The 24948-nt window shown below is 40.4% G+C and overlaps 2 protein-coding genes across 8 annotated transcripts; both read right to left on the bottom strand.

Annotated features, from left to right (window-relative positions):
- Window positions 1-1253: 1253 nt before the first annotated feature.
- Window positions 1254-18866, bottom strand: l3mbtl1 (L3MBTL histone methyl-lysine binding protein 1). 6 transcript variants are annotated; one of them, XM_040047511.1, is made up of 22 exons: window positions 18576-18866; window positions 17317-17524; window positions 13169-13350; window positions 12432-12558; window positions 11756-11933; window positions 11546-11681; window positions 11399-11447; window positions 10915-11003; window positions 9785-9889; window positions 9528-9663; window positions 9171-9262; window positions 8712-8863; window positions 7343-7419; window positions 6965-7050; window positions 6726-6836; window positions 5672-5861; window positions 5044-5146; window positions 4554-4742; window positions 4437-4462; window positions 3900-4057; window positions 3749-3811; window positions 1254-3503 (listed from the first exon to the last, which is right to left on the bottom strand). In XM_040047511.1, exons 2-22 carry the CDS (start codon window positions 17492-17494, stop codon window positions 3369-3371), a joined length of 2562 nt encoding a protein of 853 aa, XP_039903445.1. In that variant the 5' UTR covers window positions 17495-17524; window positions 18576-18866; the 3' UTR covers window positions 1254-3368. The 6 variants fall into 6 exon arrangements, with proteins under 6 accessions (XP_039903445.1, XP_039903443.1, XP_039903441.1 ...); XM_040047509.1 differs by having other exon boundaries at window positions 4437-4486; window positions 17329-17524; window positions 18576-18865; XM_040047507.1 differs by having other exon boundaries at window positions 4437-4486; window positions 18576-18864.
- Window positions 18867-18956: 90 nt separating this feature from the next.
- Window positions 18957-23913, bottom strand: LOC120743723 (serine/arginine-rich splicing factor 6-like). Of its 2 annotated transcripts, none has more exons than XM_040047514.1 (6): window positions 23696-23913; window positions 23143-23303; window positions 21377-21495; window positions 21063-21265; window positions 20834-20914; window positions 18957-20682 (listed from the first exon to the last, which is right to left on the bottom strand). In XM_040047514.1, the coding sequence occupies exons 1-6, from the start codon at window positions 23800-23802 to the stop codon at window positions 20181-20183; spliced, it is 1173 nt and encodes a 390-aa protein (XP_039903448.1). In that variant the 5' UTR covers window positions 23803-23913; the 3' UTR covers window positions 18957-20180. The 2 variants fall into 2 exon arrangements, with proteins under 2 accessions (XP_039903448.1, XP_039903447.1); XM_040047513.1 differs by having other exon boundaries at window positions 23170-23303; window positions 23696-23906.
- Between the last annotated feature and the right edge of the window lie 1035 nt (window positions 23914-24948).

The raw sequence follows: 24948 nt of genomic DNA, 5'->3' as shown, positions 1-24948 counted from the left end.
CTCATTTTTTGAGGTTGTCGAGTGGCTCTATGCCCGGTTAGTGGGGCATAGTCACACAGTCCCACAGTTTGAGAACAACTAAAAACAATGAAACTTCGACAGACTGCAGAATAAGTCAGTAGACTCTACTCCCAGCAAGGTTTGTCAGTTTAGATGTGTTTTAACACACGTGAAAGAACGTTTGAATAAAAGTGTGTCATCTTCCCCCCAAAACACTATGTTATATAAAGATGTTACATGACAAACTAAACTAAAAAAGTATTTATGAAGTATTGATTGAACTTCCCGGGCTTTATAAATATCCAAGTCATTTTCTTTTAAGGTTTTATGACAGTGGTTTCAAACTCATTCTACATTGTGGGCTGGGCCAGAGCGATTAAATGATACATGTGTAAAGTTCATCGCTCTGACTGCCCTGTAATTAAATATTTAGATTATAAAGTTTTCATTAATTACCAGAAAATGTACTTGTACTTTTGTGTGGTATGGATGGTGGGTGAAGTCTGTTTTAATCAGAAAAGCTGACTTAAAATACAGTTAAAAGTTTGAAATATACTCAAAATATATCCTTCAAATTTTCTAAAGCTGTCCAGTGGGAGAGATTGGAGTGTTTGCCGGGCTGATTTGAACACCCGGGCCTTATGTTTGACACTCCTGATTTATCATATCATTTTAGGTTTTTTTTAACTGTACTGTGGGTTCAGGTTTCTATATCATGCTTCTGAATACTGAACTGCAACAAGCTTTCAATATTAAAATGCGCACAGAGCTGAACGTTTAACACAGCTCAACACTAGTTTCAGTGTAATGGGACTTTTCTTTTAACTCTGCTCCTCGTACAGAAAACATGGGTTAATGTTAAAACCAAAAGTCCTGACTTTGCTTAGCGCCATCTTCTGATATTATTAAGAAAAAAATAAGACCTGGTCATCTGCTGCTCCTTCCTGTATGAAACATTTGTTACCCAGCAGTCAACCGAGTGCTTTGTTTGTAGTCTTGCTGCTGCAGGTTATCAGCAGCGCCTGCTTTCTGGCCTCTGCAGTGGAACAAGAAGATAAGTAGTGAAAGCAGAAAGGGCGTGGAGGGAGTTATCGCCACCATGGCCAAGTGCTGACAACAATACGATCAACAGGGGGATGTGCCTGTAGGCATAGTCAGTTTATAGTCAGTACTGTGCACACAGAATACCTGCACACACACAGGAAATGCAGGATTTATCATCCGTAGCAGGAGGCAAGAGGCAGAGACATTAATCAGACAAGACAGCTGTGGATGTTTATTAATTCATATGGTTTAAATGACATTTGTGACCCAAGATTATCTTGACACGCACACACACGCACACAAATCCCACCAGAGAGACATACAAAGAAGTAATATTTAAGATTCCAGGAGCCCTTAAAACATTCAGCTTTCGTCTCACAATATCAACTCCATACAGTGTTTTAAACAAACCCTGACATCAAATGTAAACATTTCTGAGAACACAGTTCGCCCGGCGCTTCCTTCACATGTAAACTGCAAGAGCGCTCCATTGGCTAGATACCAAATACGTGTTTATAGTGCAAAAGGTGGATTTTTTGCACTCTCTAGTGACCGAGTGTGGGAATATCCATGTGTAAAATCCATTTGAACTTCACAGTTGTGCTAAAATCCCAATGCAAAGAGTCCGTTTCATCTATTTATAACAGCTAAAAAATAATTTCAGACGTTTTGCATATAGAGATAAAAATTCAAACACTGTCGTTTGTTTTCTCTGCCTCGGATTCGAGAGCTGAGGGTCGACGTTTTAAAAGTTACATCTCGTCCTTCACTCGAGCGCTCACATTTTCGGTGCAGCGCGCAGAATTTTGAGGCAGTGAACATAAAGAACTAATACTCAGGAATAATCAGTGAAATGAGCAAAGGCTTCCTCTGTGACTCAATCACAAATCTAAACAGTCTGAACAAAGCAGCTCATTTGATTTCCTTTTTTTTTTAACATTACAGTGCAACAATTTGTCTAATATATAAGGAACTGTAATATTAACTGTTGCTGAATACAGCACTTCTGTATCAGCTTCTTTATTGCACAAAACATGAAGCCTATAAGAGCCTCACAGACCAGCCTCACTTACTGCATCAAAATCCTTTTACTTACTTTTTTTTTATGTGGAACCCTTTCTTGTCTTTTACCCAACCTTTTTTTATTTTCCTCCATTTCCATTAGTTGATACAGTATTTCAGGATGTTTTCTTTTCAACCTTGATACATGTTCCTTTCACTTTTACTCGTCAGACATTGCAAACTGATGGGTTTTGTCACAATCCAGGTAAGAGTTCTCATCACATCTGGCCACGTGTGAACTTCATCTTAAGGTAAGTTGACCTCTTTGGAGGTTTCAACTATCCTGGTACATCAATAGGAACTATTCTAACTTAGGAAGTAAACGTACAGTATCAGTACTTATATCAGCTGCATTGGTGTAGGCAGGAACTGGATGTTAATCTTCCTTGTACAGGAAAACAAATAAAACAGTATGTCTGTTTAACAAACATCTGTTACATGACATCACCTATTTTTTCCCCTTCACACCACTGAGAGCAGCGGGTGTCTGCAGTTCTCTGCCCATCCATGTGTCCATAAGTTTGTATACCTTAAGATGGACAACTTTGTTCATCTTAATCAAGGACATGATACCTTTTGAAGGTTTTCGGGGATTGTCTTTAAATTTGGAAGTTCAAGCACGAACTGATTAGAATTTGGTAGTCGGTGTTTAAAAGTCGCTGAGAGCTTTTGGCTTAATTCACACGGTGATATCATTTCTCACAATAGCTTAAAAGGATATGTTATTTATAAAATTATAACATTTTATGTTCAAATAGTAAAAAAGTTACCCGCAGAGAGACATGGATGTAAAGTGCGCTTTGGTAGGCAGAGAAATGCAACCGTGGGGTTTCCAGCCGTTCCCGCTGGCTTATAATTCAAATTCAGTATAAAGTATGTGGGTTGAAATGTTGAGATTTAGCACAGCACACACAGACGTACTGTGGCTAAGGGATATTTTTTGAGGGGTTTTGGGTGAACCAAACCCATCAGTTTCTGTTTTCCTACATCTGCTCCATCCTCATATCCATGACAGTCCTCCATTACTCTCCAAAAGTATTCATATTTTCTAATCAACCTGAATCTTCTAATCTCAGCTCTGTTTCTCTTTACCCTGATCGGACCTCACCCCCCCACCCCCCTCCCCTCCCTCCTCCCTCTCTCTGATGGGTACAGGACACCGAACACATGGAAAAAGGGGTCAGGGTCTTTTTCCCTGCAACAGAATGAATTTGGCACATGATGATTGGCGGCACAGCGCTGCCGCTGAGTGAGGGCGGGATTCACTTCAGTCCCTCGTCTGTGCTCTTGAACATGAGGATGGCGTTGGAGATCTTGAGGGCGGGGCCTAGCTTAATGCTCATGATCTTCACAATGTCGGTCTGGGTCAGCAGCAGGAAAGCCTCCCCGTCGATCATCTAGAGAGACACAAATGTGGAGATAGTAAGTGGAGAAAAGTTTGTTCCATCTGGTCAAATATCAAATTATAGTAGCCCCTAGCAGTGAAATCCACTCAGAAATATTATACAGCTGCAAACATGTAAGAGTGCAAGACAGTCTAAACAGCATCAGTAATGAATGACATGTTTACACGTCACCAGTAAAGACTGCAAATCTTTATTCATCCTTCAGTTATTAATCCACAAGCATTTGATGGTCTCACCTCTTCTTTGAAGAGACGAGCCTGTTCTTCACAGCCAATTAAATTCTGGACAAATCTGAAGACCTGCGGCACAGATGCAGCGGATTTCAGGTAATCGTATAAGTCAGAGAAAGAATGTAAATAATTATGGAGGCGAACGACATTTTCCCACCTCCTCGACGCTCCATGCGGCCACCTGGCTGGCGTGAATGCCCTGAACGCCGGGCAGCAGCTTGCAGTGCTGTTCCCAGCACAAAGACAGAGTGCGGTCTGATTGGTTGCTCAAAGCTGACATGAACAGTGATGGATACACTCCCTGTGAGGACATGTCTGTGCACAGAAACATACATACACATGATGAAACACGTGATTGTACAAACATACAAATCTAGAATCTTATAAAGACAACATGATTGTAAAATTATCTTAAAAGCATTAAGTAATTATAAAAGATAAATACGTTGACAACCATTTAATTTTGGGTATCATAGCAGAAAAAGCAACGGTTAATTCATTTCTATTAGATTGCTAGGCTCAGTGGAAGCTCTAAAAACTTCACCGGTGAGTTACAAAAGGTCTGCCGGCCTTTTCACAGTAACAAATACAGCATATCAAACAATTAACATGCAAATCTTCTGATTAGATTATTAGTATTTCTTGTTTTGAGGTGAGGTGCTGCGAAAACAAAAAAACAAACAGTGCAACTTACTCTGGTAGTCCCTCTGTTGATTCTTTCTGTATTTGGGAGGACGACCAATCCTGAAAATACAGAAAATGAATGCGAGAAAAAACAAACATGCACACAAATACATGGACACCACTTTACCTGCCACGGTAATGAGTCTTCTTAGTCCTCTGACCAAAGAAGAGGTTTCTCTTGCACTCTGAGTCTGATAGGTCAGCCTTCAGCCTACCCTGGTTACGCTCAGCCAATGGGCAGCCGGATATGCAGTGATGGGCGGTGAAACGACCGGTGACATGGCCTGAGCCGTCACACCCTGGAGTTGGACACTTCCTGTTTCAAAGACAAAAATGGAGATATGCTTTCTGTGCATTTTAGCATCTAAAAAAATTCTAATTTTTTTTTTAAAAAAAGTTGGGACTCTGTGTAAAATGTCAACAAAAACATGGCCCCGTCCCAACTTTTCTTTAGATCATTAACTGATAATGTCAAATTCAAAATGATGATCCACTTTCTCAGTTCAAATATTTGACTTTTTTATTCTGTTTTCATTTAGGTTTTACACATCATCCCAAGTTTTTGGAAAAAATCATGCATTTAATGACAGGATGACAGAGCTGAGTTCTGGATGTACCTGTTGTGGAAGCTGTATTTGTTGGTTCTGGGCTGACTGATGGGTTTACAGGGAACAGAGGAGGTGTAGGTGGACTGGCCTGTAGCAGGAGGCTCTCTCACACCTACATATATACAAACACAGAGGAGAACATTCACATACACTCATAGGCTGACATTCACAATCACGGCATTGATTATGCCTTAAAGAAATCATGTAAATCACAAGTGGCAAACCGTGAGGCTTTAAAAAGATCCACTAATGTCCACATGAGACTGGCTTTACAACAGAAAAAAACCATTTGGTCTATAAAGTCACCCATTTAACTTGTATTAAATCTTAAAGTTATGGATATGCCTGACAATGTAGATTCAATCATTACCTAAGAACAGTTTCTGTTAATCCAGTTTTCTTATTGTTAGGTAAAGTTAGCATGCCATTAAATATCACAGTGAATTACACTTGCTATGTAAGCTAGCTTTTCAGTGCTAGCATTAGCCAATATCTTAGCAGCACTGCCTTCAAAGTTCAACAAAATATTAAAATAAAGTTTCAGAACAGTCCGTAACACAATACTGATGTCACTGTGGCCACTTCTATCTTTTATATACAGTCTATAGAAGATACCAATAGGCTTAGAATTTTTGACCTCCAGTTTTAAGTGAAGAAAAAGGAGTCACATGAGGCTGGTTGCTACCATGCGGTTGCTGTGTTTTAGTGTCCCGTGGAGGGATTTTAAGCGGGTGACCGGTGGCCTCGCACCAGCCTGCTGGATGGATGTCTGGGTGATCTGAGTCTACCCACTCATCATAGACGTGACTCCAGCCATCATAATGGATCTGAACAAGAAGAAGAGAGCAGGCTGTAATAGATATAAATACTCCACATGCACTCGAGCTCAAAATGTACAGAAATCAACAGTCAACTGCAAAGACGTATGACACAGTAATTGGACATGGAAGATCTTATTCCTGCAGACCTATCCAAACTGACAGGCACACATTAAACAAACTTTATTGTTTCTTCTGTTTACTTCTCTTAGTCGTTGTGCTGTTATTTCTGATGACTGATCCGATCATCTACACACACACAATCCACTTTATTGATCTAGTCTTTTATCTCTGTTTGTCTATTTCACTTGTGCAAAATTCTTGTTCAAACAGTTCCTGACGAGGCAAGATGGTTTAACCCATGAGACTGGCACCTTCTGCTTGTTTTCCAGGTTTGATTCACTGCATCAGTTAGATTGCAGGTTGCGCGAGCACCTTGGTTTATCTGGATGCTGATGGTCAGACCGAAGGGATCATATGCTTGATTGTCAGGATGGTCGGTCTTTGAAAGCGGAGCTCAGAGAGGTTGAAAAGTGGTCCACCGAGATGATATTTGATCTCCAGACTTGTTTATTGTTTTATTTATTGAAGCACAGCTGCTGAGCATAAGGAAAAAGTACTGGAGCAGGAATCTATATCTAATTTACTCTGATGATTGATGAAACTTGATTTCTTTTATTGTCATCAAACCAGTCTTGACTCCTTTTTTTATAAAGCTGATACTGGGATTATGTTTAATTGTGCTGCTTCCAGCTCTTTGACTGATTCTTGGGACCTTTAAATCTTTAGGAATCGATCAATCAACTAATTTTCTTCAAGAAAATGGGTTCAAGTAATCATTCCACAACATTAAAGAACTACACAAAGTTGTACCTTAATGCGATGCGTGTCCACCTCCTCAACTGTAGCCACTCTTATGAGACCGGGACTTCTTTTGTCCACGGCCTCCAGTTTCATCTGAGGCTGAAAGCTGTGAGGTGACCGCTGGAGCAGAGGATGATGGGATTTCACATTCACGTTGACAACAAAACAAACTAGACATATTTTCCATTAATCTGTGACTTTACTGTTCGTAATGCTAGCTCTTCTTTACTTTTTATCTGCATTCTCACCACTTTAAAGGCATCAGCAGCCACTGCTTTGGATCCTGTCTCCTCCAAATATCGAGACCAGGAGAACCGGCCCTGGTCTGGATAATCTGGTGCAGGAAAAAACTTTCACCAACGTAAACAGCCATAAAACCTTACACGGTTTTGCCTGACTTTATATATCACTTATTAAAAAACAGCTTTTGTAAGTTTTAAGCATAGATACATATGTCAGGTACTAACTTTTAACTGTCACATGTTCATCCTCAGTTTAACGGTAATGAAAGAAAAAAAAAAAGAGGGCAAGTGTACAAAAAAGTAACTGAGCAGAACTCATGATGAACCCATGATATGACAATGAGCACGGATAAACTACTGATTAACAGGGATCACATTCCTCACCTTGGGGTGGTGTTAGAGGGAGGTTCCTTTCTTGGCACCAACCAATAGGATGAATGTACGGACTGCTGGAATCACACCTGCATGTTGTGACACACAACAATATGCACAATTTAGGTTCAACAGAAATTTCTGTGAACTTACAGGAAAATTAAGACTGAACTGATGAGAGATTATGCTGCAGGAAATAAATCAGCATCTAGCTGTTGAAGAAAGTGAAACTTTTAAATCCTGAAAGATTTGTGTTTCTCTCTGTTGAAGTGATCTAAAGACACTTGTTTAGTAGTATTGTATCCATAGTGACACTGATGTAAAGGTGGATTTGTTGTACTGCTCTGAATCTCTGTGAAGATTGTGTTACAGCAATGTCAATGTTTGCACGACACTTTTTTTCTGCATCGCTCTGTAAACAATCTGAGCTGACTGTGTTGAATATTGAACGACAGTTACTTTTACTGAAACACAGGAGCGAGAAAAGAGAGAGGTGAAAAAAACGAGAAAGCTGCACGCATCTGCTGTGTGCCGGGAGAAAACTGGCACGTGCGCTGAAACGAGTGAGCCAGATAAAAGTCCAGCTTGTTACGTTTTGTTTAATGGAGGCATTATCTTTACGCTAATCAATACACCGTGCTTATGCAGCTCGGCTGCTGTAGTCTGAATTGCTGTGATGTGTACTGAAAAAGAAATCGGATACATGGAAAACATATTAGATGTTCACACTGAGAAAAGTCCAAGGATTTTGGCTGAATCATGCCTGTTCTTAATGCAGCGCCGCTTGACGTGTGACGATCACGGGAAACCAATATTGATTTTTGGCCTTGTCCTTTCCACACAGAGACTTCTGCAGATTCTCTGAATCTTTTGATGATATTATGGACTGTAGATGATGAGATAATTGCACAATTGTACATCCATTTTATTTTATTTTTTGCAGACAGACGAACCTTTACTTCTGAGCAAGGTTGCCTCTCTAAAAAGTTCTGAAATGAACATTTCACAAATGTAATTTTATAATCTGAAATGGTCACATATCACCTATGACACAGCATCAAACAGCTGTTCAGTCCTAATAAAGGTATGAATTTCGTTCCACGGGATTCAGAACTTTTTGCAAACTCTAGCAGCCATCATTAATCTGCCTTAACAATGCCAACTGCTCCCCTCTTGATTAAACTCAAACCTCCAGCTACACCAGCAGAATAGAGATATTATAATTACCCTTTTCTATGACAGCACGAAATATCTAAATAGCTGTATTCTCACCGATACTGCTTCAGATTTATATGAACATATCAAAAGCCCAATAACAGTATAATTTTAGAAATCCTTTAAATCATTTCCCAAAAGCATTCAGAGAGATGCTATGACTCACCAGTAGTCATATGTGTCATCCCAGTTGTCAAAATGAACCAGGAAGCGGTCGTCCACCACATCGGTGATGGTTGCTACACAGATCAGGGAGGGGTTCATACGATCGACGGCCTCCAGCTTCATTCCTATCTCGAAACCACACTTCACATCGATCTGGAAAACCAGGGGAAGCGTTACCTTCTTTGGTTTGCTGTTGAGCCACTTGTCAAGACTTTTAGATTATGATCTCCATGCATTCGGTATTTACATTAAAATTATCCAGGCACTTATTAAACAAAACAGTTCAGTTTGTCTTCAGTGCTGCATGATCATGATCTAAGGTGCACATTTCTTAAAATAAGCTTTTCATTATAATAGCTGAAGTTGGGAATTTTCCTTGCACTGAATCAGTCACCTCATCCAATACGTGTGTGTGTGGTTAAAACAGCCAGCATATATTATACTGCACAGAGATGGTTACCCTTCCGGGACTGGCAAAAAGTTCTTTGGGAGCCACTTGTGCTTTAGTCATTCTCAGATAGTTGGTCCAAGTAAACTCCTCCTCTTTACAGCCTGCAGGAAGCACAGAAATACAGAGAGGAGTCACATGTTGGAAGATTTAGAGGATTTAGAGGAATTGTTTTCACATCTGTATGCTTTAAATGTAAAAATGCCAGGAGAGACTCAGCTGAGCTCAGTAAAAACACTAGATCTCATTACTTAATCTGCACCAAAAGAAACCATGCGCTCTAAACTTCTTGTGTCGATAAAACACACACTGGGATGGCAAATATTTTTTAAGAATTTATTTAATGTAAGAATAAGTATGACCTCTGACCTTTGGGGGTGTGCAATTTGTGCCCTGTGCTCTCACACCAGCCTGCAGCGTGGATGTCGGGAGAGTTGGCATTCACCCAGAAGTCATGACAGTCAGAGTAGCCATCAAAATGAAGCCGCAGCCGGTAACCGCAGACCTGACATGACATATCAGAAGAGGAGACACCTCAGTGAACTCATTCTGCATCCAAAGCATTCTGTGAATACATGAAAATGATCCTAAATAAGAAGCCTGGCGGCGACGGTCCACTGGCTCACCTCAGCCACAGTGAGGACAAAGTACATGGACGGATGCTGCGGGTCGATGCCTTCCAGCTTCATCCCCTGTTTGAAGCCGTTCTTCACTGTCGGCACTCTCTGGGACTGGAACATGAAACAACAGCAAAAGTTTCCGTACAACAAGGAGATGGGAGCAAAGTCTGCATAAAAGATTTTTCTGGGGAAACTGAGTGACAGCAAAGAACAGAGAAACCATCCGAACACTGCAAGAAAAAAGAATAAAATAACAGGGATTATGTCTTCATCTTAATGTTTTTTACTCTTTTATTCCAAGATTAGGTTTTTCATCACTGTTATACAAACCTTTAGATTATTTTAAAATCAAACTCCAACATTTAGTACAGACAGAGGTGTCAAACGTAAGGCCCGGGGGTCAGAATCAGTCCGACAAACACTCTAAGACTCCAATCCAGTCCGCTTAGACAGGTTTGGAAAATGGCATAAATTTTGGACTTTTAACTGTATTTTTAAACATTTTATAACTTAACTGATGAAGACCATGGACATTTATACCACACCAACATAACTACGTAGTAGGTAAACTATTCTGCTGGATACACTCACAGCTCAAAAAAAAGAAGCAAGTTCTTTGAATTAACATACACTTTCTGTTTTGGAATAGTCTGAGCAATGAGCTTTCTTTTGTGTAATTTTCAGCACTTATTTCTTACAATTTAAGCCCAACGAGCTGCGCTGACAGATTTCTTTCATTTGATACAGCAGTGTTTCTTTATTGTGTAGAAAAACGGAGACGTACTGCTGAAATTGCACTTCTTTTCTTACACTGAGATACTTCAGAGATTAAAAGTGTAGCTAAAGTTCCTTACACTTACAGAAAGGAGAGTTTCACTGATTTGGCCTGCTTCACTTCAAAGTGGGCACAATGTGAAATTAGTTTTAAATCCTTGATTTAACATATGAACATATGGCTTTGGTGACATAAATTACTTTGTCCTTATCTTGAGAGTGCTACACTCAATTTTGCTCCGAGCAATAGATTTGATTGCCTACTACGTTTAAAACAAGTTTTAAAATCCTTTGATGTGTGTGTGTGTGTGTGTGTGTGTGTGTGTGTGTGTGTGTGTGTGTGTGTGTGTGTGTGTACATACCTCTTGGAAAAGCTTGTTAGGAGCAGCAACAGCTTTGGTCTCCTCCAGGTACTGAGCCCACGTCCACTGCTCTGTCTTACTGTCTCCACCTTCAGCAAACAGACACCATCATTTATTACATTTATAAAATTATTTATTACAATTTACAACTAATGGAAACAGTCAGAAGAAGATCATTTAATGGCATGTCAGATGCAGCGGAATTTAAAAAATCAATGCTTGCTGTGAAACTCCAACATTATGCCTTCTATACACTCTGCGTACTTCTCATTTTCGACCTTGCATGTTTGTTTGTTTTTTCAAATAACTTGAAACAAGAAAGGGTATGTAATGAAAGGATAAAGAAGGACACACAGCTTCTGGATGAAGTAAAGAGATGATGTGATTTTATGTGATGTAGTGTTGCAGCTTAGTAGTAATAGTATCCAGTGAAAGATGATATGCGTCCAACAAAACCACTGATGCAAGAAATAAATGCTCCAACCTCCTCTGATGTGTCGGCCATCTGCTTTAGAATCATCCATTTTCTCATCCTTAAAAAGAAAACACGAGAAAGCGCACAACAGGAAACGGTGAGATGGTAGTCACGCATAAAAGCAACTTTAAAACTGAAATAGCAACGCGGTTCCACCGTGCCCTCGATGTCCGAGTCTTCCTCAGATGGACTCAGGTACTCCTTCCTTTTCCTCTTCCTCATGGGCTTCAGGTGATCGGGGTTGAGGGAGACTCTCCCGCCTGCCGGCACCTTCTCCACGCCAATGCTCCTCCTGAGGCGCGGGGAACGAAAGATGAGCTTATGCACGTGGAGCGAGGCGCGTAAACATAGCAGCGGGGCACATACTTGTCAGTGATGGGGTCTCTGCGGAGCTCTTCTGTGTAGGTCCGCTGAGCTCTGGGATTATGGTTCTGTTGTCCTGGATCAACCTGGACTTCAGCTTTGATCGGCATCAACCTCTCTGGCTCCAGGGCCACGCCCCTCCCAGAGCTGGCAGGAGCCGAGGCATCTGTCACAGACAGGGCTGCAGGTGAAAACACGCCCGTCTGCATCTTTATTGAATATTCTTTGACTTTTCAAAGTTTCTCAGCTGGATTTTAAATGTCTACAAAGAAATCTGCAGCTGCAACCTCTTCACTTGTAAAGAGAAGCTCTGCTACAGCTGATGTAATTACCACTCATTTATGCTTAATACACACACACACTGATGACTGAGCCCATGCTGTTTAGTACTTCAAATAAAAGTGCAGGCTGTTTAAACACGTGTAACACAAGAACTAGTTTAACTCACTGTTATATTTGAAATATCACACATGGTATAAAAGCTGCTCCGGTTATCAAATATGTGCTAAAATATAACAAACACATGTGGCTAAGTAGTATAAAAATCTGTTATCCTGGAGGTGACCGGTTCCAAACTGTTTTCTGCTCTGTGTGTGCAAAATGTAAATGATTCACCAGAGTGCAGTATTTGTGTGTCTGTGCCTGATATTACTATGACCTTATGTAACCACGAGTCTACCTGGCTTGTCTGGAACTCTTTCTGCGTCAGTGGATCTCCCAGAAGTCCCTGCTGCAGGTTCAGCAGTGCTGCTGGCAGTGCCCGGGGTGATCAATGTGCTCAGAGCTCCTAAGTCACTCACACAGAACTACAAGACAAATACACACACACACGCATCAGTGCACCATCTGTCAAAATGTGTCCGTGTCTTTACAAACTGTATGCTGCTTTAAAAAAAAAAAAATAAATAAAAATAATAATAAAAAAAAATATATATATATATATATATATATATATATATGTATATTATTGTTGCTGCTTTCTTGTCTGTTCTGTCTCACAGCCTTTAAAGAGTAAAGAAGACTAAATATGATGATTTTAAAGATTTGTATTCTTATTTTGATTAGCATATCCTTTTTTCTTTTTTAAATCTGCAATAACGAGCCTCACATTTTCTTTAGGTGGTTCAGTTTTGTCGCTGTGCTCTCCTTAAAACTACTCAAATCAAGTGAGATCCAGTTCTTTCAGACCCAGAGTGCTAAATTATGACTTTGTTCACATCAGCAGGTAGGCGCTCAGTTTGCTCACTGCTGGCATATAAAAAAAATGCTTGAATGAAGATATGTAAAATAATAATAATACAATTCTAAGCTGATTTTTATACATGTGAGAAGTTATTCAGGACTTTGTCGAAAAAGAAATAAAAACAACTTTCAATGACTTTTTTTAAACCACAGCAAAGCTTAATATCGCTTTACCTTGAGGTTGCTACTGGGCAGGATGGCCATTCCCTCCTTCAACTCTAGGACATGGACAATGCTACAAGCTCCGCCCACCTGTGCTGTCAGTGCAGGCGTTGCCATCTCATTGGCTCTGCTTCCTTTACCTGGGTTACCCACTGCAACAGCTGGAGTCACCTCCACCTTCTGATGGGCAGGAGCTGAGGAAAAAGATGCACTCGGAATAATAAAGCACAAAGTGATGTAGTTCATTGTCATCTGCTTTACTCACTATAAATGGTAAAGGAAAAACAGCGCTCTGTTGCCGTGACAACCAGGCAAATAGTATTTGTTTGTTTCTGTAGCTTTGCAGACAGGCTTGGTTATCAGCACACTTCACAAAACTGTTAAACAGCTGCTAATATCATCACTCAGTTTTCACACTCAGTATTACTGCACATTTCTCTGACATGAGAAACTGCAATAGAAATCAGGATCTGCTGGTTATTAGTGTTATATTATTGTTATTAGTGATTAACACGTTTGTAAAAGACCCGGGGGCACAGACCCGGCCTCAGAGAGGGTCACAAGCTAATGTGCGTCTAACGCCAAGTCAGATAAATGGGAGGATTGTGTCGGGAAATAAATTGTGTCTGTTTTTTATTTTTATATCAGTTCATTAAAGTATTTTTTCCCCCCAAAACTTTGTTATGGTTTTTATTTCAGTAAGTTTTTATTTTAAGTAACAACAACAGTCTTGGTTTATATAATACAGAGCAGAGATTTTGGAAGCAATCAAACTGTTTTCTTAATGTTGTTGTTATTTTGGAGAAACACAGTTTTAATTACCTGATTAACTCTTTTGTTAATAAAATTAAAAAAGTAAAAAACTTCCACGGCTTTGGTGAGCTAGAGCTAACGTCTCAGAAAGTGTTGCTTTGTCCGGCCAACACATCAAAACTTAAAGGTTTTCACTAACAAACATGATAATATTGAACATGGAAACTCTGAATTAAAAATTATGCATTAAAACTTATTAATTAATTATGAACAGGCATTGGAAGATTTTTCAGGATTTGCACATGCCGTGAGGAGTGGCTGAGTGAACTCTATGTACTACCAGTCAAAAGTTTGGACACACCTTCTCATTTAATGTTTTTTCTTTATTTTCATGACTATTTAAACTGTAGATTCTCACTGAAGGGATCACAACTAAGAATGAACACATATGGAGTTATGTAGTAAACAAAAACGTGTGAAATAACTTGTGTTTTATATTTTAGATTCTTCAAAATAACCACCCTTTGCTTCTGTTACTGCTTTGCACACTCTTGGCCTTCTCTCAATGAGTTTCATGAAATGGTTTTCCAATAGTTTTGAAGAAGTTCCCAGAGATGCTCAGCATCTTGTTGGTCCTTTTGCCTTCACTCTGCGGTTCATCTAATCCCAAACCATCTCCTGTGCCTTCAGTTTTGAATAAGTTCCCCAACAGTGTCACCAGCACAACACCCCCACACCATCACACCTCCTCAATGCTTCACGGTGGGAACCATACATCTAGAGACCATCAGTTCACCTTTTCTGCGTTGCACAAAGACACGACGGGTGGAACCAAAGATCTTAAATTTGGACAATGAGACCAAAGCACTGGCCTAATGTGTTTTGTGCTAATTTTGATAATTGTATTTCAAACAAATCTCTTCTGCTTGTTGTTGCTGCTTGTATTAGTTTCTTAGCAGCTATTTGACCATAAAGGCCTGATTCGCGAAGTCTCCCCTGAACAGTTGATGTACAGATCTGTCTGCTACTGGAACTCTGTGTGGCATTTATCTGGGCTCTAATCTGGGTTGCTGTTAACTTGTGATTTCTGAGGCTGGTCAGATGAATTTATCCTCAGCAGCAGAGGTAACTCTTGGTCTTCCTTTCCTGGGCCGGTCCTCATGTAAGCCAGTTTCATTGTAGCGCTTGATGGTTTTTGCGACTGCACTGCATTCAAAGTTTAGTTATTTTCCGGACTGTCTGACCTTCAGTTCTTAAAGTAATGAGAAGGTGTGTCCAAACTTTTGACTGGTAGTGGATGTAGCATCTTTAACAATCCTTAAACCATCAGCTGGGCCCGATTCCAGGAAGCAGGCTTAGTAAACAACTTTGAATTTGTTAACCCTAAATTGAAGGAAACACTGTTTTTTCCCCCCTGAACGACAGGTAACTTCAACTCTGAGTAGTTACCATGGTTACCAAGTTTCTCTCTCTGACTCCTCCCCTCTTGATATGCACAGTTTAATTTCTCCTTCATAAAGTCGCTGTCAAAGTGCACAACGCAGCAAATTCATTCACAGAAGAGGGCATGCTTAGTTCACTGTTTTCTGTACGTAACATAACAGCGATTACATCTTAGACTTATTGTCAGTTCAGATTTAAATCTATAGACTCGGTCTTTCTAAAGCTGAATCTCTGTGAACAGTAATGCAGCTGTCACACTGTCAGTCAGTTTGCCCACACTTTAAACATTTGCTGCAGCAATCACTGTTTAAGTTATCAATCATGTGTTGTGCTGTAATCAGTCACACTGATGGAAAAATGACTGTCACAGCTGAGTCTTGGAGATGTTGAGAATATTTGATTGAAGATGAGCGTGAAATGACTAAAACTGAGTTCAATTTTTTTTTACAGTGACGTTTAAGGATGCGCTCAGATAAGCATCATGGATTCAGACTGGATCAGGTCTGGATCCAGCTCATCTCCTCCAGATCCATTTATTGTGGCTTAATTTGTCCCGATACAATCTGTATTCCCTATTTAAAGAGCCTCACCCTCCCAGAATTACACTAAAATATCTCAAATCTATCTGAACAACATGTAGACAGCTCTATAAAAGCTGAGATATTTCTAAAAACGTGTTTGTCCATGCTAACATGCAAAGTCTTACTATCAGGCTACCAGTAACTGAGTAAAACATCTCTACTGTTGCCGTAAGACAGCCATCATCTATCACTGAAGGCTGATATTACATAAAATTACGAACGCTTACACTGGGGAACATTAAAGCACAGTTTTTCCTCTAAATTTAATTAAAAACTTTTATCAAGTAATGGCAGACATAATGAAATCCTCTGTGAAAAATGAAATTCTTACAGCCCATCAGTACATTAAATTTTTACTGAATAATTATTGGGAAAAAATGTAATGGTTATAAACTGCTGCAATAACTGTTTTTTTACTGAACCAAAACTGACTTGAGGGCAGACTGTCTGTTGCCGTCTGGGTTACTAATCTCACAGGTCCATCAGTAAAGTGTGGCTCGTCTGTTTCTCCAGATTTTTATCTTCCCGGACATCTCCTAGATTTTGTCCCTGTCAGGTTACAGCTGAACCATTAGGGTTAAAAATCAGAACTATAGCTTCATCTAATGAAAAGTTTGCTAAATAATCACCGCAGTCAGTACAGAGAAGTTAGATATTTCATATCGAACATTTATATTTTGCATGATGATGACAAAACGGCCCGTGGCTCAATAAAAATGACTCTTTCCGCACTTCTAAACGGACTAAAAGGAGGCTCTCTTGTTTACCTGTTGCCATGGTGAATCTGCCCTCCTAAAGTAAAAGAGGTCAATTTTAACATTTTAATTTAAATGTATCCAGCTAATGATTTTATTAGACTGAGATTTAAAGCGGATGACTTGTTCAATGAAAAGAAAAGATAAGTTTTTAATTAACAATTTAATTTTCATTTGGGGGGGGGGGGGGGGGGGTTTAATCACAAATGCAGCTTTTTCATCAATAAACCTGACCTGAATTACTGACAGAATGATCTGAAGCCGTTTAGTAAGTCTATGAAGGTTTTCTGGAAATGAAGACTCAGAGTTGATTTTTAAACTCACAGCTTTGTGAACAGGGACCTAATAAGATGAGTTGCATCTTTTGTGTATATATTTCTATGTGATGTTATTAAGTCAACCATTAAAATGACCCTTGTTTTGTAATGTGATGCCTGTGAATTAGGTTAAACATTGCAGGTGTAAATTCTGAACTATGACCTTACAATTTGCCTGGTAAATTATTACACTGCTGGTTACTTAAAGGCTCACTTCTCAACTCGTTTTTCAGTCTAATGAGATCAGAAGACACGATCAGTGTTTTCCCCAACAGTGCTTTAGTAGAGTATGTATCTGTGAACATGCTTACATATGAGTTCACCTGGTAGCAGGAGAGCAGTGGTGGTGTGGGGCTGAGGCCGAACCTTCTTGGTCACACCATCACCCCCGCAGATGAGGATTGTCTCTGTGGGAGACGAAGATGACGGATCCATAGGGGTGCAGTCCGGTTCTTTGGCTGGAGCCTCCATGTTCACTTTGGCACTCATGACGGCGTCCCAGTGTGTTGTGCTGGAGCACTGGGAGACACAGCATGAGAAATAGCACAAAGTAATGCTGTCTGGTTATCGGGTAACAGCTTTAACATTGTGTGTTAAAGATTTATAGAGGAGACTGTACCCAAAACCTGAGGAGGGAGTGCCACAGTATGGACGGGAGAGTAATCCCGCCAATTTAAGCTTTCATTTTTATGTTGTTTCTTGTTTTTAAATATATTTCTTTATTGGAATATGTCTGATTTAGAGGCATATACAAAATTCAGATCTTAAATTATTATAATATTATTTTCTGCTATCTTGAAACATCTCTTTTTAATTTACCACGTTAGCACCGCTTTTATCATTCAACAAAATACTATTTATCCAAAGTACAGGACAGAGAGTTTAAATTTTACTTTAAAATTTAACTACATTTCACCCTCCAAAAAATCTTCCTCTAAAAGTGTTTCCAATAAGGCAAAACAGCCATGAACTTTTATAAGCCATGCATTCCTTTCAATAATAAAAGAATAATGGTGACACACCAATATTTACGCGCAAGCTCCCAAGTCTACACACACACACACACACACCGACAGAGACTAAAATACAGCATTTCAGTTAAAATGGCGGAGGATCTGAAATCCTTGAGGCAAAAAATGTGCTAAAGCAGAGGCTCAATTCCTGTGAAAATCCCATTTAATGAAAAAAGCAACCTTATCGCCCATTCCGGCAATATCTTTAATGAATGAGCAACATTTTCTCCTCATAACAGCGTTAAGTGTGCCGGGTATTTTTGAAACCTTGGCGCAACTGCTTTAAATTTAAAATTAGTATTTAAACCTGCTACGTCAAAGATGCGCGAGCCATTATCAAATGTATATATTAAAGATAAGCTTTGTGCTTGATTACATCTCTGACGCCAAAAACGGTTTACCTCGGTGAGGGGAGAAAAAAGAAACAACAGACTGGCGGGTTTCTTTTTAAACCCAGTGTGACTAAAATATGCTTCTGCCTTCTATAATTAGAGGAAAGTTCTAAAATTTGATTTTAATTCGTGTTTTCAGATTTCAGGAACTGAAATTTGGCTTACCAGCTCTGATCTCCTGCGGCTCCGGGGCTTCGACTGCGCATGCGCGGGACCACAGTACAGTCACCGCTCGTTGGCTATAATTTAACGCCAAAAGAAAGACTTCCAGTGCGTCGCTCCACTTTCAGTAATGGTCGATAGGTGAAAAAAAAAAGTGCTCCCTCGATTAGCTGCAAAAGCGTAAAATAGCTGCTGCAACGATTTTTATTTGGCATGCGAGCGAAATGTTCCCGCTTACATCCATAAATACGCGCTCTGCTCATTTCCTCCACAACTGCAGCCTATAATGAGCGAGCGTTTATTATATAATTAGCAGGATATAGGTCATGTCAATACTGCAGTCAAGGTTTTTATAATCCAGACAAAACAACGTCAGGCAGCAAGTTTATTTTTTAATGAAGATCTTTTATTGAACATAGCATAAAAAAAGGACTTTTTTCCCCATTAGATCTCATACATGTTGGGGGAAAAAAGTCAGTTCCACAAGATGGAGAATGTGGCTGCGTTCAGCAAGTCTTATGTTTACAGACTCACAGTAGTTCTGAACACATGGACCTTTCAAGCACAAAAACAGTACTAGCTGCAAACTTTAAATAAGGCTTTCCAAAACCCTTCAGTCTGTTCTGAAGCTGGGGAGGGAAAACAACATTACCAGGGAAGCAATGGGCGTAATGGAAGAATCTGAGGAAAAACAGGACGCTGCAAAGGAGTCTCTAGTAAAACTGAAAATCAAAAATAAAGGCCCTTAATAGATTACCTGCTTAATGTTACCAACCTCCTCCCCCCAAAAAGCTACCAAAAGATTGCTTTGTGCTGATTACTCTATGTACAAGTAGTTAAAAGGGATCAAAATAATCCATCTACAATGCAAGTTACTCAAAAGTGAAGTCCAAACCCTCATCTTTAAATTAAGAAGTTCTGCACTGCAAGCTCTTACATCCTGAATATGCATCGTTTAACACGAAGACAGACTGATTCCTCGAAGAATGTGACTGAATGTGCAGGTCAACAACTCAACTGCTCCAGTCCTGGAGCCTACTCTTCAACAATCATGCGAGCTTGAAAGAGTACGACACAAAATAATTGCCAATCAAAGATGGATGCTTCAGACATAAGAGGCCTGGAGACACAAGGAAAGCAAACTGTCAGACTACCAACCAAAACAAACAGCTGCAAACTGAATAAAAGAACATTTAAGACAACTTAATATTCACTGACCAAACAAACAACTTTAAATGAAAGCAGAACAGTAAGAAACCTAAACTTTACCAAATCAGGCACCAGTCACAGAGACATCAACTTCCTCAGGCTATAGTTGTAGAGCCCAGCACCCATTTTCATTAATCCAAAATTCTTAATTTTATTTGTAAACTTTTTTATTATTTTTATTTTTAAAGGGAGCAGATCATCTGAAACAAGTTCAAAAAGCATCGGCTGTATTGTGGTTGATGGTCTAAACAACTCCTGCTTTATTTAACAAGTTAAAAGACAAATGTACATTTGAAGGGGGGGCGTCAGAAGCATAAACCAGTTATTAAACACTGCTCAGTATGTACAGCATAATGATCAAGCTAAACAATAAGAAAACCTCTCCCTTCTCTACACCCACTAATCCTGAGAAGCCGATCTAGACCGTGAACGAGACCTGGAGCGGGACTTTGAGCGGGATTTGGAGCGGGATTTGGAGCGAGACTTTGAGCGAGACTTGGAGCGAGAGGCTGAGCGCTTTTCTCTGGACTGGGATCGGCACTCTTCCTCTTGTGGAGATGGGGAGCGAGAGGCAGATTTGGCCACATGCTCTTCTTTTCCATTCTCTACTGGAGAGGGTGAGCGGCTGCGGGACTTCTTCTCAGCAGACCGTTCCTTTGATCGGCTACGAGAATCCCTCTCCGACTTTACCTTAGAGCGGCTTTTTGAACGAGACTTGGACTTGTGCTCAGCGGAGCGAGACCGAGATTTGCGAGAGCGTGAACGAGATTTGGATTTGTTGGATCTAGAACGAGATCTGCGAGTGCGAGAACGTGATTTGCGTTCTCCTGACTTGGAGCGAGACTTTCTCTCAGACCTGGAGCGGGAATGATGCCGTCTCTTATTGCTGCGGGAACGAGACCTATAGGAACAGAAGCAAAGCTCAGTACAGCCCCACCTTACATGACAGCAATGTCATGACAAAATGTCATACTGAACATACAGAACTTATCAATACCAATAATTTAATTTAAATCTCCATGTTACTGTTCCAAGATTACATTGATCCTAACCTCGAGTGGGATCTGGAGCGACTCTTTGAGCTCCTGCGGCTTCTGCTTCTCCTGCTGCGGGAGCGACGACGACTGCGAGATCTGAAGATGACAGAGCACGATTTATAAAAAAAAAAATAATTTTTTTTTTACATCAGTTTCTTGTTAAATAAACAAAATCTCTGAGCAACAAAATGTACCAAAGTGAGGCTCATCTTAAAAAGCAGTCAGCAGTAAGAAATTTTCTTACCTGGAGCGACTGCCAGAGTAAGACCGACGTCTGCGAGGACGGTCCTCCACCAGGCGAATTTTCCGCCCGTTGATGTCAGTACCATCCAGCTTGTCCAGAGCCCTCTTCATGTCGGAATACGTCCGGAACTCAATCACTCCCTCATTGGTGCGTTCCTTGTGGGCATCTGCATAGGTCACCTCTCCTGCCTGACGCATGAAGTCCTGGTGGACGGGAAGAGGATGAGGTGCCGATTATTGATTTCATTCCAAGCACTTCTACAATACACTTTCCCTTTATCTGAAGATTCCCCTCTCTTATTTTCAAATATTTACCTTGAGGTCCTGCCAACTACAGCGGCTGGATAAGTTCTCCACAACGAGGCGGTACTCTGTGCGGACTGGCGGTCCATATTTGTCCCTGCCAGAGCGGCTGCGGCTGCTGTAACCGCTACCTTTAAAAAGAACAACAGCACACACAAATAGTTAGAAACCACTAAACCAAACAAGATTCAAAGTACTACTGCTCTGGGCTATCAAATGCACTCAAGGCAGTGAGTTTCCAGATTATTGTCCTTGGGGGGGGGGGGGGGGTTTAAATTTGTACAAACAGTCAAAGGGGTTTCTTTGATCTCATTTTCAAACAGCTTCAGTTAAGTGCTCTACAAGCAACTGCATGGGCTCTTTAAAGTTTGTATTTTTCAGCATTTGGAAGCTGTTTTCTGCTGCAAAGAACACCACTGCATCTGTTTCCGGCAATACAAAAAACACAAATCAACATCTGTCTTACTCCAGTACATCACTCTGTGATGCTATAGCTGCATAAAACAAATGGACAGTGATGTTCTTTCAAGACCTCTGTATCCTGTAACACAAACAGAAAGGAGGCATCCACAAAGGCTGCAGTCAGGGACACTGTTCAAATTGATTACGGTGTTAAAAACACACCAATCTTTTGAAAATTTGTATCTTTTTATTTAACCGGATGTCAGTCTGAAATTCTTTTTTCCAGTTTTGATCTTACAACATTTCTTTAAATTGTAAGGTCTGTAAAGGTGCCGATCCACTTATGTTTGCTGTCAACATAAAAACCAATGGCAATCCTCACCATCACCCCTGGTCTATTGGCAAAAGGCTGCTGTCATCATGGCTTCCGGTTAGGTCAGCCAAGGATCAAGGGGGGGCAAAGGTCACACACACATTGTAAGGTGAAAGCCAAGGCCAAACGGGACAGGCAGTCATCTTAGCCAGTCATCTTTAGCCTCAATGGACTCTCAGCCTCAGCCCGCAACTGGACTCTTTCAAATTGAAACATCAAGGACTTTTGTTAATGTTGAATATAAAAAAAATTTATATATAGACCAAAGTTAAAACACATTTCACATGAAAACGTTAGTCTACTCCTAATGACTACACTAACTAGGTAGCTATGTATGTGGTGATTTGTGTTCAGCTTGTTTTTTTTCCCCTCTGGTGCAAACAAACAAACAAAAATAAAATAAATAAAAAAAAGACACCTTCACATGGCTCGGCCAAATGACAGTTATGGTTCAAGTGAATTTTACAATGTATGATAAGAAAACTATGTTATTTAACAACACTAAACTCTAGACTCAAAACTGCTCTTTAAATCTCACAGATTGTTGCCCCTTGCAATCAAATAGCATGTAGCTCGTGATGATAATCACTATGGAGGAGCAAAAACCTGCAGGTCACTACCCCTTGGGTGACAGACTGAGAAGTGTTCAGCAGGGTGATATAAAACCAAACTGGACTCCCTGATTTGTAAGAATGAAGATAAACCATGGTTGCATGTGATGAAGTTACTGCGTGATATAATGAACAACATCTCTACTGACAGTCCTACAACTTTGCATGCAACCTGCGCCTTAAAGAGCTACCCACGTGGCTGGCTATAACCCACGAGGGGTACCTGGAAAAACCTGATCGAGGGCCAGCTGAGTATCTGTAAACCTATGCGGCAAGTCTGTTAAAATTAGCGTAACCATGAATCATTCAAACAGCTGTCTGTGCAGTCCACGTCGACACCTCACCCCAAGGGGAAGGGGAAGAGAGGGTATCTTGTAATAGACTGCACTTACTGCGCCCACCACCCCAGTAACCCCCACCGTAGCCATCTCGGTCTCGTCGCGGGCCCCGGGCATGCTCGACGATCACCCGCTCCCCACACAGCTCCTTCCCGTTTAGCTCGTAAACGGCGTCGTCGGCGTCCCTATTATCTTCGAACTCCACGAATCCATACCTGCAAAAAGAAAGGGTTTAAAAGCATGAGTATGAAATGAGCGTTACCCGCTTACTTCCACGAATTAACTAGCTAATTAGCGTTAGCATACGTTAGCACAGCGACGTGCAAAGTATAAAGACGCCATGTTGGCCACGCGACATTTGCTAAACGTTCAGGAATGAAGTTAAAGAAACAAAACGTTTTACATTTATAAGGACAATACTAAACGTCATACATCGACATATTGCGTTTTAGAATCAAACTTAACTTCTAAAAAATATATATCTTATCTGCGTAAAAGAGTGAAATGCCCCCCGAGTCCGTGCGTCGTTCGCATGAATGGCTAGCTTTAATGCTAACTACGACATGCTAGTTGGACTCTGGCTTACAAAATTCCGCCGAAAACTTACCCGTTCTTTAAATCAATCTCCATTAGCTTCCCATAGCCGCTGAAAAACCGCTGAATATCTTTTTCGCGGACATGATAGCTTAGTCGTCCGATATAAACTCGAGGCATTGTGATTCGCCTAGAGTGACTGTTCTTCACCACTGCTCCGAAATTGCTGAATGCTACTGCCGTTAGCTCTCCGCCAGCAACCGGTCGGCTGTTTCGCCAAACCCAGCCAATAAGCGTGAAGCTAACGATGATCAATTTCCGGAACAGAACTTCAAATTAAAAGCTATCGTTTATCACACAAAACCGCAGACATTACGCACACGAGAGGAAAATAATAGTTAAATTCTATGTAAAATCTGCCCTAGTCATTTCCAACTAGAGGCATTTTGTAACTGTAGTTTGCAGTGGGTACATACAGAGATCATCTTAACTAATTCAAAAAAGGATACAATTTTACTTGTAAAAAAACAAAGAAAAAGAAAACACCCGCAGTCACAAAAACTAGGTAGTTAAAAAACACATGCAACTAAACAGTAAATTGTTGGAATAGTAAAGTCTCTATTGCAATAAAGTTGAATTAGAAAAATTCCCGTTAGCAGCCAGTCACAGAACCAGCCTTACTGATGATCAGTTTATTCACTCCGTTGGTATTACAATTTCTGATGCATATGTTCCACAGCTGCGTGACGGAATATCTCTATCATTTATAATTTATGTTTAAAGCCTCTGTGTTGGCCTTCCATGTGGATGCCCATGTAGTCATAGTCCTCCACCACATCAGTAGCCTGTCCCAGGATACACACGGTTCGTGTCCTTCTGAAAGTCAAAAGTCAAGTCACCAACTTCTTTGGTCTTATTCACATTCAGAAGTCAATACTTTCTCAATGACCACTCCACAAAATCATTAACCTCTGCTCTGAATGCCTACTTCCTCCTCATCACTTAAACATCCAGCTGCTGCAGAATCTGAGTATTTCTTTAGGCGACATCACCTGGAGTTGCACTGATTGAAAGTCCGAGTTGTACAAAGTGAAGCAGAACTGAGACAGCATAGCCTCAATGGTTTGATAACTATTGGATAAATTGGCAAATTATATCTATAGCACCCATATTCTGACTCCAAATGGTAGTATAAGTGCAAAGTTTGTGAATTTAAATTAAACATCCATGGTTTGGCTGTATAAAATTGTTGAAACACATTTAGAATATAGCAAGTGGTAGAGATTAATGAGTACTTATCTGATAGGCTATGTGCTTAAGTCTGGC

This window comes from Simochromis diagramma, unplaced genomic scaffold, assembly GCF_900408965.1.
Source record: "Simochromis diagramma unplaced genomic scaffold, fSimDia1.1 OVJJ01000387.1, whole genome shotgun sequence".
In the NCBI taxonomy this organism is placed as follows: domain Eukaryota; kingdom Metazoa; phylum Chordata; class Actinopteri; order Cichliformes; family Cichlidae; genus Simochromis; species Simochromis diagramma.
The sequence above is the reverse complement of the archived record's forward strand: the minus strand, read 5'-3'. Positions and strand labels throughout refer to the sequence as shown.

Bases quoted from the DNA above. Each gene is read 5' to 3' on its own strand.
- l3mbtl1 (XM_040047507.1), bottom strand. From the start codon at position 17,494: ATGAGTGCCAAAGTGAACATGGAGGCTCCAGCCAAAGAACCGGACTGC. The intron at 12,559-13,168 runs GTAAAGCGATAT...TTTGTCTTGTAG, and splicing joins TGCCCAGTAGCAACCTCAAG to TTCTGTGTGAGTGACTTAGG. The intron at 11,934-12,431 runs GTAGACTCGTGG...TTTCACCTGCAG, and splicing joins AAGAGTTCCAGACAAGCCAG to CCCTGTCTGTGACAGATGCC.
- LOC120743723 (XM_040047514.1), bottom strand. From the start codon at position 23,802: ATGCCTCGAGTTTATATCGGACGACTAAGCTATCATGTCCGCGAAAAA. The intron at 21,496-23,142 runs GTAAGTGCAGTC...TTCTTTTTAAAG, and splicing joins TTACTGGGGTGGTGGGCGCA to GTAGCGGTTACAGCAGCCGC. The intron at 21,266-21,376 runs GTAAATATTTGA...CCCGTCCACCAG, and splicing joins GTAGTTGGCAGGACCTCAAG to GACTTCATGCGTCAGGCAGG.